Raw genomic sequence first — 12,224 nt, 5'->3', positions numbered from 1 at the left:
TTCACCCCGTGAGTTTGCTTCATTCATTCTGGTCGGTGTTTACAGCCCGCCGCAGGCCAACGTGACTCATTTAGCTACTCCCTAAATACAGACAGCATATTAAATGCCCGACCAGAGAGGAGAACATTCTGGATCACTGTTACACCACAGTCAGGGATGCTTATCACGCTGTCCCTCGTGCTGCACTGGGACACTCTGACCACACCATGGTCCACCTGATCCCCGTGTACAGGCAGAAACTAAAAAGCTCTGCAAACCTGTAGTGAGGACATCGAGGAAGTGGACCAGTGAGGCTGTGGAGGATCTCCAGACGTGTTTGGACTCTGACTGGGACCTGTTCAGGACTGCTACCAAAAGTCTGGATGAGTACACAGAGGCTGTGATGTCATACATCACCTTCTGTGAGGACTGCTGTGTTCCCTGGTTCACAGCCAAAGTCAGAAGGTTAAGGTTGGATAAGGAAGAGGCCTTCAGGAGTGGGGACAAAGACAGATTTAAAGAGGCGAAGAGTTTACAAGTTTAGCAAGGCGTTGAAAGAGGCTAAACGACGGTACTCTGAGATGCTCCAACACTGGTTCTCAGCCAACGACTCTTCATCTGTCTGGAAAGGACTCCGGCAGATCACTATCTACAAGCCTAAAGCCCCCCACTCCATCAACGACCGACGCCTAGCCAACGACCTGAATGAGTTCTTCAGCCGCTTTGAAAGACAAAAGGGACAGTCCTGTAACCATCCCCCACAACACCTCCCAACAGCTCCAGCTACAGTGCATCAGCTCCTCCTCCCCTACCTCAGCAGGGGCCTGGGCCCATTCACCATTGCCCACCTTAGAGGTCCCACTTTCACACCTCAAATGGCGCTTTTCCATTACATGGTACCTACTCTCCTCGCCTCGACTCTACTCGCCTTTTTTGGTTTTCCATTACGAAAAAAAAGTACCTGGTACCTGCTAACAGGACCTTTTTTAATACCTGCTAAGTCGATGTTCCAAGCAGGCTGAGGCGAGCCGAGAAGGTGACGTGAAACCCTGCAGGCTGCTGATTGGTCGGAAAGAAGCGTCACTGATCACTGCATTGCTAGCGAGACACGGCATTTTTAAATAGTTTAGCCAGCGGTGTTTTTTTGCTGCCGGAGGCTCCACGCAGAGCTTTCTCCGTAGCATACAAGTGGCCTGATGGTTATACTGGTGCGCTGGTGTGTGCATGTGTGATGTGTGTGTGTGTCGAGTCGCCGTATGTGTGTGTGTGGGGAGCTAGTGAGAAGTGAGAGAGTGACGCTCCGCAGCGAGTAGCGACTCTAGAGTCATATATATGTGAGAGAAACAAAGCGAGTAGCGACTCTAGAGTCATATATATGTGACCACGGTGGGAAATCTGGAGCAGTAAACGTTAACTATCTCTTTGAAATCATGTTGTTTACGGAGACGGAGAACCAGGAAATGCGTTGGGGATATGCGGGGATAGGTCAATGGGAAAAGCAAGCTACTAAGCCACGCCCCCGGCAGTCGCTATGACGACCAGCCACGCTGAGGCGATACTAAAATCTGCAATGGAAAACGGACGCACAGCGAGTCGAGGCGAGGCGAGGCGAGTAGGTACCATGTAATGGAAAAGCACCAAAAGACATCACCAACCCCCTCCTGGACCCACTGCAGTTTGCCTACAGAGCTAATAGGTCCGTAGACCTGTATTCCACCAGGACTCTGAAGCGTGCTGGAAAGATTGTGGCTGATCCCTCCCACCCGGGCCACAAGGGCCAAAATCGTCGCATAAAGTAACAAAAAAAAGCTCGAAAAAAGTGAAGAAGAAAAAAAAGGTAGGTGGGCTGAAACGTTTTGTAAACCTAAATTGATATGCGGGCCGGATCAAAATCTACGAGGGGCCGGATTTGGCCCGTGGGCCTTGAGTTTGACACATGTGCTGTGGGGGATCTGATGAATGGCTAGGCTAACAGATGATTTGAAAACAGTGTGATAATTAACAGAACATATTGACATACTAGACAAACATATACAGGCAACCTTTGCACTCAGTCTTTGAGAGATGAAATAGGTAGCGCATCGCTACCATGACGGTAGCTATTCGCCCCGTCACATGGCAATGCAGTTAAAAGAATCTCCTAAGATATTCTATACATTTCTTATTGTCAACACATCACATGAAAGACCAAAACAAACAATCATAAAACAAATATTACCTGATGCATCTTAATTTTCTGTCAAAGAGCTCCATTGTTAAAATTGTTAAAAAACATCAATAAGCCACACTGTCCTTTTACTCCTGTTTGAGTAACAGTAAGAAAGTGGGTCAGTATTGCGAGACGAACTAACACATTGTTAGTTTCTCATGTCTTTTTAATGGGATTTACTGACAGTAAAATAAAGAATATCACCAGCATTTTCCTTTTAACACTAATACGTGTCAACTCAATTTCTCTGTTTGTTTTTACATAGAATCACAATTTAAAAAAAAATAAAAATACCTAAACGCTGTTTCAAGGTATTAAAAAAAAAATAAAAAATTCTGCACCCTTTCAGTCCTAGGCTACTTCCATTTATCATCCCCTCGAAGTCTCTTATTAGCTTCATATAAGGATGTATCACACTAATTTTTTGATAATAAAGATTTATCTGATTTGAATAGTGGTCTTCAAGATTTATGATGGATTATATAAAAGGACCAGTGCTACTGATTGTTGAGATTCTGATGGGACTGACACAGTTAATGACATAAACCAGGCTCATAAAAAGGTAAACATCCTCATGAAACAGAGTCTCACTTGACTCGTCCTGCTTCTGAGTCGTCATGGATGATCGCCTGATGAACTTCAGCCTCCATTAGTGTTCTCCTCTGAACAAGGTGGTCGACCAGGGCAACAAACACTGCTGCTAATATGAAGCAGACGCCTGAGAGGTAGAAGGCAGCGCTGTAGTCGTTTGTCTGGTCCATCAGCCAGCCTGCACAAGAAACACAAAAGAACAAAAAAAAGAAGATCACAGTGTGCCAGGGATGATGAATAAATGAACAGTATGACATACTTTATCAATTTATTATAAAATCTGACATACTATAACTACTTTTATCGAATTGTTATGGCATACTGAACTATGAATTTTATATATATATTTTTTTAATGGCATACCATGCTATGATTTATTATGGCACACTATACTCCCGACTTCTTTTTAATGAATTTCTTATGGTGCGATATTCCAGAGCGACACCGCCCATCATAATTTCACACCGCTAGCAATGCTATAAGATATACAGGTGACAAATCACAGTCACTCAATGAAGAATAAGGTCCGTTTTTCTCATTGCCCTTGGAGCTAAAAAGACTACTTACAATGAACACTGGCAGGTCTAGCTTGCATGACAACATTAACTCATTCAGCTGTAGCTGCATATTCTGTCTGCCACATTTTCTTTTCTACCTGACAATCTAAACACGGACTGTTCACCTGCAGCAGGTGGACCGATGAAACCACTGATGCTCCTGAAAAGCATAAAAAGGCCCAGTCCGCTGTCGAATCCATCCAGGGTCACAATGTCCACGATGGAGGTGACGTGAATGGCCACCACGCAGCCAAACAGGAAGCCGTAGAGCGAGGCAAAGGCCAGGAGGGTCCAGTAGTTGTTACTTATGGGCAGCAGCAGGAGCACTACCCCGAGCAGAGTGACCATGATGGTAAGCAGCTGCAGGTTCCTCACCAGCTTCATATTGGCCATCCACCCGCAGAGCAGCCTCCCCACCAGGTCTGCTAATGCCAGGATAGATAGGGTGAAAGCTGGCCAGTACTTATCCGTCCCTAAACTGTTTGCGAAGGGCACTAGAAAGAGAGGTGGGATGAAAAACCCTGCCGCTGCGAAGATGGCAAACAGGATGTAGAGGAGTAGTTCAGGTTTTCTCATCAGGGAGAACTGGAAGATAACCTTCCTCTTTGGTGGGAGCACAGCAGCATTGCCTTCTAGATTGTATTTGGTATTTTGTAACGGGCTCTGGTTTGCCTCCAGGGGTCTCATGAGAGCACCGCAGACGCACAGGTTGAGCTGAAGGCCTCCGATGATAAGCAAGGCACCCTGCCAGCCGTACAACTCAATTAGCCACTGGAAAAAGGGGCTGAACAAGATGGCGAAGACACACTCCCCAGAGCTGGCAATGGCGTAGGCGATGGGACGCCACCGTACAAAGTAGTGGCTCAGTATGCTGTTGGCAGGGATCCACGAGAGGCAAATGCCTGTTCCTGGAAACAGAAGATGGAAACCTTTAACCATCTAATTTCTTTTTGGATGATTGAGGTCCTCTGATAATGTATTAACCAAACAAGTCGTCACCTTCAAACCACCTACCCACCATTTCTGTAGAAGAATTAATATTTAGTGTGAACAAGCAACATATGCATTAGGGCTGCAACTAACAATTATTTTCATTGTCAGTTATTATTTTCTCAATTAAAATCGCTTAATTGTTTTGTCTATAAACTCTCAGAAAAGAATTCCTGTCACACCTTTCCCAGAGACCAAGTCGTCATCAAATTTCTTATTGTATCAGTCCAACAGTCCAAACCCTAAATATTTTCAGTTCAATTGATATATCATTTCACGAGGCTGGAAGCAACGCAATCTAAGCATTTATGCTAAAAAAGAAATGAAACTAACAATTCATAAAATAGTTGCTGATTAATTTTCTGATATGCATTAGAGGAGCTGTATTAGCCATGCATATAGTCCCTTGTCTCCTTATGAAATATTTCTGCATTTAAAAAAAAACAACTAAAAAACAAAACATTTATTGAACCAAAATTTTCTTTCCTCTCCTTCTGTAATAAATCATCTACTGTATTAGTGCCAACGATATATGGTTTTCTGTGTCTTGGCTGGTGAAAGCTATACAACTGCCTCTGAAAAATGATTCACTGATCACTGCCTTCTAGCTCACTGTCCTGACTATTAGAGGGAAAATACCTGAATCACTCAATATGGTTTATTTTGCCCCCTACAGACCATACAATACCCCTTCCTTTATTTACAAGTTTGCAAAAATACACCAAATACCTTTACGCGTATAGCGGCACAAGTGGCCTTCTTCACACTCTGGAGAAGGCAGTTTGTGCCGCTATGCTTGGGTTGCTACCCAGTTCTATTTTCAATGTACTGAGATTTCGATATGGCACAGCCATTTAAATAAAGGCTTCTTAATGTGTTTGCAAGAAGATGGCCTTGGACCTTTTTTTTCTATTGTTTTCCTTTCCAAAAAGCACCTTAATGATTTATTTGAACTTCTGAGCACTCCTGAAACCCCTTTTGAGGGGTCCTGACCCCAAAGTTGCATACTATTGCAGTTAAAGGTTAAAAGGATAGTTCGGATTTTTTGAAGAGGGGTTGTATGAGGTACTTATTCATAAATAGCTGTCGGTCGGCACGCCCCCAGTTTGGAGAAGGAGGCAGGAGCCCCCACATGGAAGTTACCCAATGTACTACTGTGAATGAAGCAAAAAAAATTTTTTTTCCACCTAAGAAGGCCCACCTGAAGAAATCAATATCAGTTAAAGTGTATGCTATATTTAGAATATTTTTACAACTTTAGCTTACCGTCAGACAGCTCTGTTTTGGTGTCTTGTGAGGTAAAATTGCTTTCTTCGTCAATGGAGTCTGGTGGCTTTGACGAGAATATAAATAAAAGATTTCAGTTCCTCCCCACATAAACTCAAACAGGACTGTCTGACAGCAAGGTAAAGCGATAAATATATTCTAAATACAGTGTTCAATTAAACTAAAAATGTTTTTTTAGGTGACTAAAATTCATTAAGCTGCTGCCACCATCCACAGCAGTACATTTCTTAGCTTCCGTGCCTGTCCTCTCTGTTTCTTCAAACTGGGGGCATGTCGACCACCATCTAAAGAAGGTTATACACAGACTATGGATACACAGACTATGGATAGTACCTAAGTACCTCATACAACCCCACAAATCTGAACTATCCCTTTAAAGCACCACAAGTGTCTAATTAGGCGGCCATTTTAATGTGGTATTCCTCAGACTAAATCTGACCAAACAAGTAAAGGCCATGGTCAAAATTAAAGATTTCATAATGTAATAATAACTTATTTCACCAGTAAATTCCTGCTGAACGACAAACAACCACCAGATGAGAAAAGGGTATTTTACAAGTAAACAAGTCAGTGAAAAGAGCATCGATGCTTCCTGGGGTTTACACAATGTCCCGAGAGTGTTACCTTGCAGGATGCCCATGGTGAGGTAGAGCCAGGGCAGACTGAGGTCCAGAGACGCCAGCAACATCCCGGAGGCAGACAGCAGACCTCCGACTATGATGACCACTCGCTGAGAAAACTGTAAGGTCAGCACACTGGCCACTGGAGCTGAAAGAGATAATGAAAACACTAAATAAAACAATCTTGAGTTAAAAACAACTAAGAACTTCAAGCTGAAAACCATATATTTACCTCCCAGGTGAAAAATGGCGATTGTAGTAGAGGTGACCAATGAGGTGGTGCTGGTCAGAACTCCAAAATGACTCTGGATGTCCAGGAAGAAGAGGCCAAAGTTCTTGAGGACGGCAGCAGTGAGACCCATGATGAAAAAGGCCGACATGACCACCACCCAGCCGTACCCCCCGTCCGGAGGTGTCCTGCTGGACTTCATCTTCACTGCTACTCTGCAGGCTGCTCCCCTGCCTGCACTGAATGGTTGTCATGCAACAAAGTGATAAAGCTCCAGGGTAGGCAAGGCTCATGAAAATGACCATGCAAAATTCACATAGATACCTGAACTAGCAGCTGTAAGTAACTGTGTCAAACAGAATAAAAAATTGGATCTGAATTTAATAAAAAAAAAAAAAAAAGTTGTGTTGTCCATCTTTAAATTGGATTTAATTTCTGTAGCATTTTGTGAAATTGGAATGCCAGTGACAAAAGAAGTACTCAGATATTTTTACTTAAAAAAAAAAAAAAAAAAAAGAAAAAAAGGTACCAATAGCACAATGTAAAAAATGTAAAGAATTATCAGCAAATAACTCCGTAATACCAGGGTAGAGGAACTGGTAAAAAGTGCAAGATTTCCCTCTAAAGATGTATCATAAAAAGGAAGTAGTTAAATAATGTCCTCAAAATTGTACTTAGTAACTCCCCCACTGGAAAATCTAACACTGGCCGTGCAATCAAACAAACAAGTTCAGCAATAATAACTCCAATTTTTGTGGAATTTTCTAATGCTTTTGTTTCTTATACAAAAAATTGTATAAGATAGTTCAAACACCAGTACAACAGCATCACAAAGTACAGCCTCAAAACCTTGGCTAACAAGAAAACACAAGGGAACAATTTAAGTAGGGTAACTGACTGAATTACTGATGTTTCTGTGGCCTATATTGTTGTACAAGGCTTTTTAGCAGTTTAATCAAAAAACAAACAGTTAACTAAACACAAACGTATTAATGACAATGTAGCCTCTTATATTACTCAGCAAGTTTAAAACAAAATAGAAAAATGAAATTTCAAGCTCACCTTTGTTTCTGCCACGATCCAACTCGCGTCCTCAACATTGGCGTTGCAGCTACAGTAGGCTACAGCTTAGAGATTATTTTTGTGTCATTAATTAATTAAGTATTGAACCAAAACCAAGAACTCAAAACTAAAGAAATTGTCATCTCAAAAAGGTAAAACTTAAAACTTGCCGTAAACTATTGGTCTTTTATTTGTTTGATAGTATGCATTTCCTTTTGTTTACAGTTCCCCCTGCTTCTTTCTCAATATGATCAGTCTTTTGTTCTCTCTCTCTATCACGTTTCCATTTGCGCTCCCAGCTTTCTCGTTTGCATTTCCAACTCAAACCTCTCGCGTGGGCGGGTCTCACAGGGGTGCGTCGTTTGTCCCCATTGGCTAATTAGTTATTGGAGTAGTTTTACTGACAGCTCAGTGCCTGCTTACCCTGACGTTCACTGCAGCTAACGTTAAGAGACTTTGGAGGACACACAAACCACTCTTAACAGCGGATTCCTACAAGATTAATAAAGTGTAAGTAATCATCATAAAGTGATTATATTGTCTTTGATGCACGTTGCAAGCATGGTCACTACACGTTTGTTTAGGGTGACCAGACCAGACAGTAAATGTAGTGCAGTAAACATTACAACATTTCCCTCAAGAGGTGTAGTGCAGTACAAGTATGAAGTAGCAGCAGGGGCAATTCTAGGTTCAGACCTTTAGGGGGGGGGGGGGCTCAGCCCCTAATGAGAATGTGACATAGATATATGCATGCAAGTGTTAATCTGCGCCATGAAATTACCGACTTCTTCACAACCGCACTCCTGTTCTCCCTCTGACAGATAGAGACTCAGCCAAAGGCGTGAGTCTGGCACAACCACCTCAACCAGAATCTAAGCTTTCCAATGATATTAGCGCCAGTTGCTGTAACAAATGGTTTGCGAGAAAATTAACATTGAACTTACATGAAATGTTATCATATTTGCATTCTGCATAAATCTCTGCACACCCATTACACTCTAAATATCTCACAAACTCACCATATGCATCGGTACAACAAGCGGTTCCCGGGTAATCCGGTTATGAAATTGTTAGCGGCCCCGGCAGGCGCCTGCTGGCTGGCATTGATTTTTGCAAGACTGCCTATATTTGAAATCTAAACAGTTCATTTCTTGCCTAAAACGCTGTCAGAAGTTAATTTTGTGATGAATAAGATGGCAAAAATTGTTAAAATTGTCCCGTTGTTGGTCTGCCTGTACCGGAAACCCGACCCTCGTTGACCTAGGTTCCTATGCGGAAAAGGGAACAGCGAAAAGTCTCTGCCCTGAAGTAGGAGCCAAAAGAATTAGTGGAACTGCGGTCAGAGGAACTTAAAAATCCCCAAATTGGTCCAGTCGGAACATGAGAAAAAAAAAAAAAAGGGTTCTAGGAATGTTATGTTCTAAGAACTGCAAAAATCCCTCCGGTCGGAAAGCGGCTTATGATGCTGTCCCAGGTAGGTCAGTATATGGTCTATTACGACAAATTAGGATTCAGCCAACTACAAATTGTTGTGGTTGCTATTAGTCTGATAATACAATAGATCATACACAATGCTAGGTTATTGGTCAAATTGTACAATGTAGAAGCTGTGCATATAATGTATTCTATCTAGAGGTGAACACGTAAATATACAATGATTATGGTTCATCTTTATAGTTATGTGCTTTATTATAGCATAGCATAAAAACAAACTCAGTAATGATAGCTACATTTACAGCCAAGAATATAACACGTAGAAACCACTCACCTCAGACCCATGCCCTAGGAGAGGTGCCTCATAGGAGAGAGAGAAAGGAGAGTGACGCTGAAGGCCTAGAGATGGTGCAGGGGAGAGTACCTGTAAAGTAGAGCCAGGTGCGATAACCCTATTGTATTTTGCATATATACATTAGACAAGAATGTTCCATCTGTTCATCTTTCCTAGTTATGACAAAGACTGGCTGTCCTAATAACTAATAACATGTCTTCTGTTGCATTTGCAAGCAGGTCAGCAGTAGGGAAACGTTCATAGTGTTTTTTAACCTTAAACTCGGGCTGGGCGATATGGCCTAAAAACAAATCCCCGATTTAAAAAAAGGACGGCTCGTAGACAAGTCGAAAGCCATATGCACATTGTGTAAAGCCGAATTAAAATATCACCGAAGCGCGTCAAGCTTGAGCTACCACCTACGAGCTAAGCATAGTACGTTAACGTGACTCAGGTTGATGCTAGTGGGCTCAGGCAAAGCACTATTTTGGAGAGGGCTACTCGCCGACCTGTTATTGAAAGCAAAGTGCACATGCAAACGCCGTCTCATCAACCGGTGATCACTGGACGTCAGGGAGTCAATCAAAATTATTTAGAAGTTACTGCACACTATATTGACTCTGGGAAGTAGGGTGGGGTAACGAAACGTGCCGACCTAAACGGTAGTAACGAGACCGAATAAGAACGAAAATTTTGGTGCCTCACTTTACACTACACTTGACAGCAGGTAACTTTAGCCTACCTTTAGCTAGCAGCTGGATTAAACACGTTAAAATGCTGACAGCTAACGTCAAACAGTGTAAAGTGTGACTGTATTTCACTGTAGAGGATTCCAACACCGGACGTAACAGTCTGCTCTGCAGCGCAGAAGCTGTAGCGATAGTTGTCGGAATTAAACAGACGGTGCGTTCACTTAAAACTGGTAGCCTCGTGGTGCATTCACAGTAATTGTAAAATACTCCTCTCATCTGGTGGTTGTTTGTCGTTCAACAGCAATTTACTGGTGAAATAAGTTATTACATTATTATTAAATCTTCTGAAGGCTCTGGCTCCCATTCTACTTTTGGAGACTCTAGGAACCACAAGTAACTCTGCATTCTGGGAGCGGAGGGCTCTAGTGGGACAATAAGGTACTAAGAGCTGTTCTAGATAGGATGGTGCTTGACCATTTAGGGCTTTGTAGGTCAGGAGAAGGACTGTAAAGTCAATCCTGTATTTTACAGGAAGCCAATGCAGAGAAGCTAAAACAGGAGAAATATGATCTCTTTTCTTAGTTCTCATCAGAACACGTGCTGCAGCATTCTGGATCAGCTGGAGAGTCTTAAGGGACTTATTTGAACAACCTGACAGTAGAGAGTTACAATAGTTCAGCCTGGAAGTAACGAATGCATGGACCAGTTTTTCTGCATCGTTTTGAGACAGGATATTCCTAATTTTGGCAATGTTACGAAGATGAAAAAAGGCTGTTCTCGATGATTGTTTTAGATGGCCGTTAAAGGATATATCCTGATCAAAAATAACTCCCTAGATTTCTGACAGTAGTGCTGGAGGCCAGGACAACACCATCCAGAGTAGCTATATCTGTAGATAATGAAGTTCAGAGGTGTTTAGGGCCCAGCACAATAGCTTCAGTTTTGTTACAGTTTAACATCAGAAAATTATAGGTCATCCAGGATTTTATATCTTTAATACATGCTTGAAGTGTAGCTAACTGACTTGTTTCGTCTGGTTTGATTGACAAGTATAATTGGGTGTTGTCCGCATAGCAGTGATGTTAATTGAGTGTTTCCTAATGATATTACCAAGAGGAAGCATATACAAGGAGAACAAAACTGGTCCAAGCACCGAGCCCTGTGGAACGCCATGCATAACCCTCGCGTACTTAGAGGATTTATCATTAACATTAACAAATTGAGATTGATCAGAAAAATAAGACTTAAACCAGCTTAGTGCAATTCCTTTAATTCCGACTAAGTGTTCCAATCTCTGTAACAGGATTGTATGGTCAATAGTGTCAAATGCAGCACTAAGATCTAATAAAACAAGTATGGAGACAAGTCCTTTGTCTGCAGCAGTTAGAACGTTGTTAGTTATTTTCACCAGTGCCGTCTCTGTGCTATGATGCTTTCTAAATCCTGATTGAAAGTCTTCAAATAAGCTGTTGCTATGGAGAAAATCACATAACTGATTAGCAACTACTTTCTCAAGGATCTTGGAGAGAAAGGGAAGGTTAGATATAGGTCTATAGTTTGCTAAGACCTCAGGATCGAGGGTGGGTTTTTTCAGAAGAGGTCTTATCACAGCTACTTTAAATGACTGCGGTACATAACCTGTTAATAGAGACATATTGATCATATCTAATAGAGAGGTGTTAACCACGGGTAATGCTTCTTTGAGTAATCTCGTTGGGATGGGGTCTAAGAGACAGGTAGATGGCTTTGCTGAAGATACCTTTACCATTAGTTGTTGAAGGTCTATAGGATAAAAACGGTCTAAGTAAATGTCAGGTCTAGTCGTTCTTTCTAGCAGTCCTGCGTTGAAAGGTGAACCATTAGAAGTTGAGGGCAAAAGGTGATGAATTTTATCTCTAATTGTTGTAATTTTATCATTAAAGAAGCTCATGAAGTCATCACCACTCAGAGCTAGAGGTATTAAAATTGAGGTATCAAATACTTATGTATTATAATTAATGTTAGTCCCTGCCATGATGTTTGTGTATCTCTATGGCAAATGCGCGGGGGAGGGCTGAGCCCGTTCTGAGCTACGGGAGCCCAGAGGGAAGCGTCGGCAGTGGTAAGGAGAAAAATCAATTTTCATTTAAACAAATGGACATACTATCAAACAAAAAAAAGACCAATAGTTTACGACTACACAAATGTTTTGTTTGCAAGTTTTACCTTTTGAGGTGACACTTTTTTGTTTGAGTTAGTGA

At 41.9% G+C, this 12,224-nt stretch overlaps 1 protein-coding gene across 1 annotated transcript; it reads right to left on the bottom strand.

Moving 5' to 3' along the window:
- Positions 1-2,709: 2,709 nt before the first annotated feature.
- Positions 2,710-6,664, bottom strand: zgc:114041 (monocarboxylate transporter 13). The gene is made up of 4 exons (XM_028579161.1): positions 6,466-6,664; positions 6,238-6,381; positions 3,462-4,244; positions 2,710-2,957 (listed from the first exon to the last, which is right to left on the bottom strand). Exons 1-4 carry the CDS (start codon positions 6,662-6,664, stop codon positions 2,776-2,778), a joined length of 1,308 nt encoding a protein of 435 aa, XP_028434962.1. The 3' UTR covers positions 2,710-2,775.
- Positions 6,665-12,224: the final 5,560 nt, after the last annotated feature.

This window comes from Perca flavescens, chromosome 5 (assembly GCF_004354835.1).
Source record: "Perca flavescens isolate YP-PL-M2 chromosome 5, PFLA_1.0, whole genome shotgun sequence".
Classification (NCBI taxonomy): Eukaryota; Metazoa; Chordata; class Actinopteri; order Perciformes; family Percidae; genus Perca; species Perca flavescens.
Note: the sequence above shows the minus strand (reverse complement) of the source record. Positions and strands in the feature narration are given on the sequence as shown.

Coding starts and splice junctions, on each gene's coding strand:
- zgc:114041 (XM_028579161.1), bottom strand. CDS start 6,664: ATGAAGTCCAGCAGGACACCTCCGGACGGGGGGTACGGCTGGGTGGTG. Junction 4,245..6,237: donor CACCATGGGCATCCTGCAAG/GTAACACTCTCG, acceptor TTCTGTTTCCAG/GAACAGGCATTTGCCTCTCG. Junction 2,958..3,461: donor CATCGGTCCACCTGCTGCAG/GTGAACAGTCCG, acceptor TTTCTTGTGCAG/GCTGGCTGATGGACCAGACA.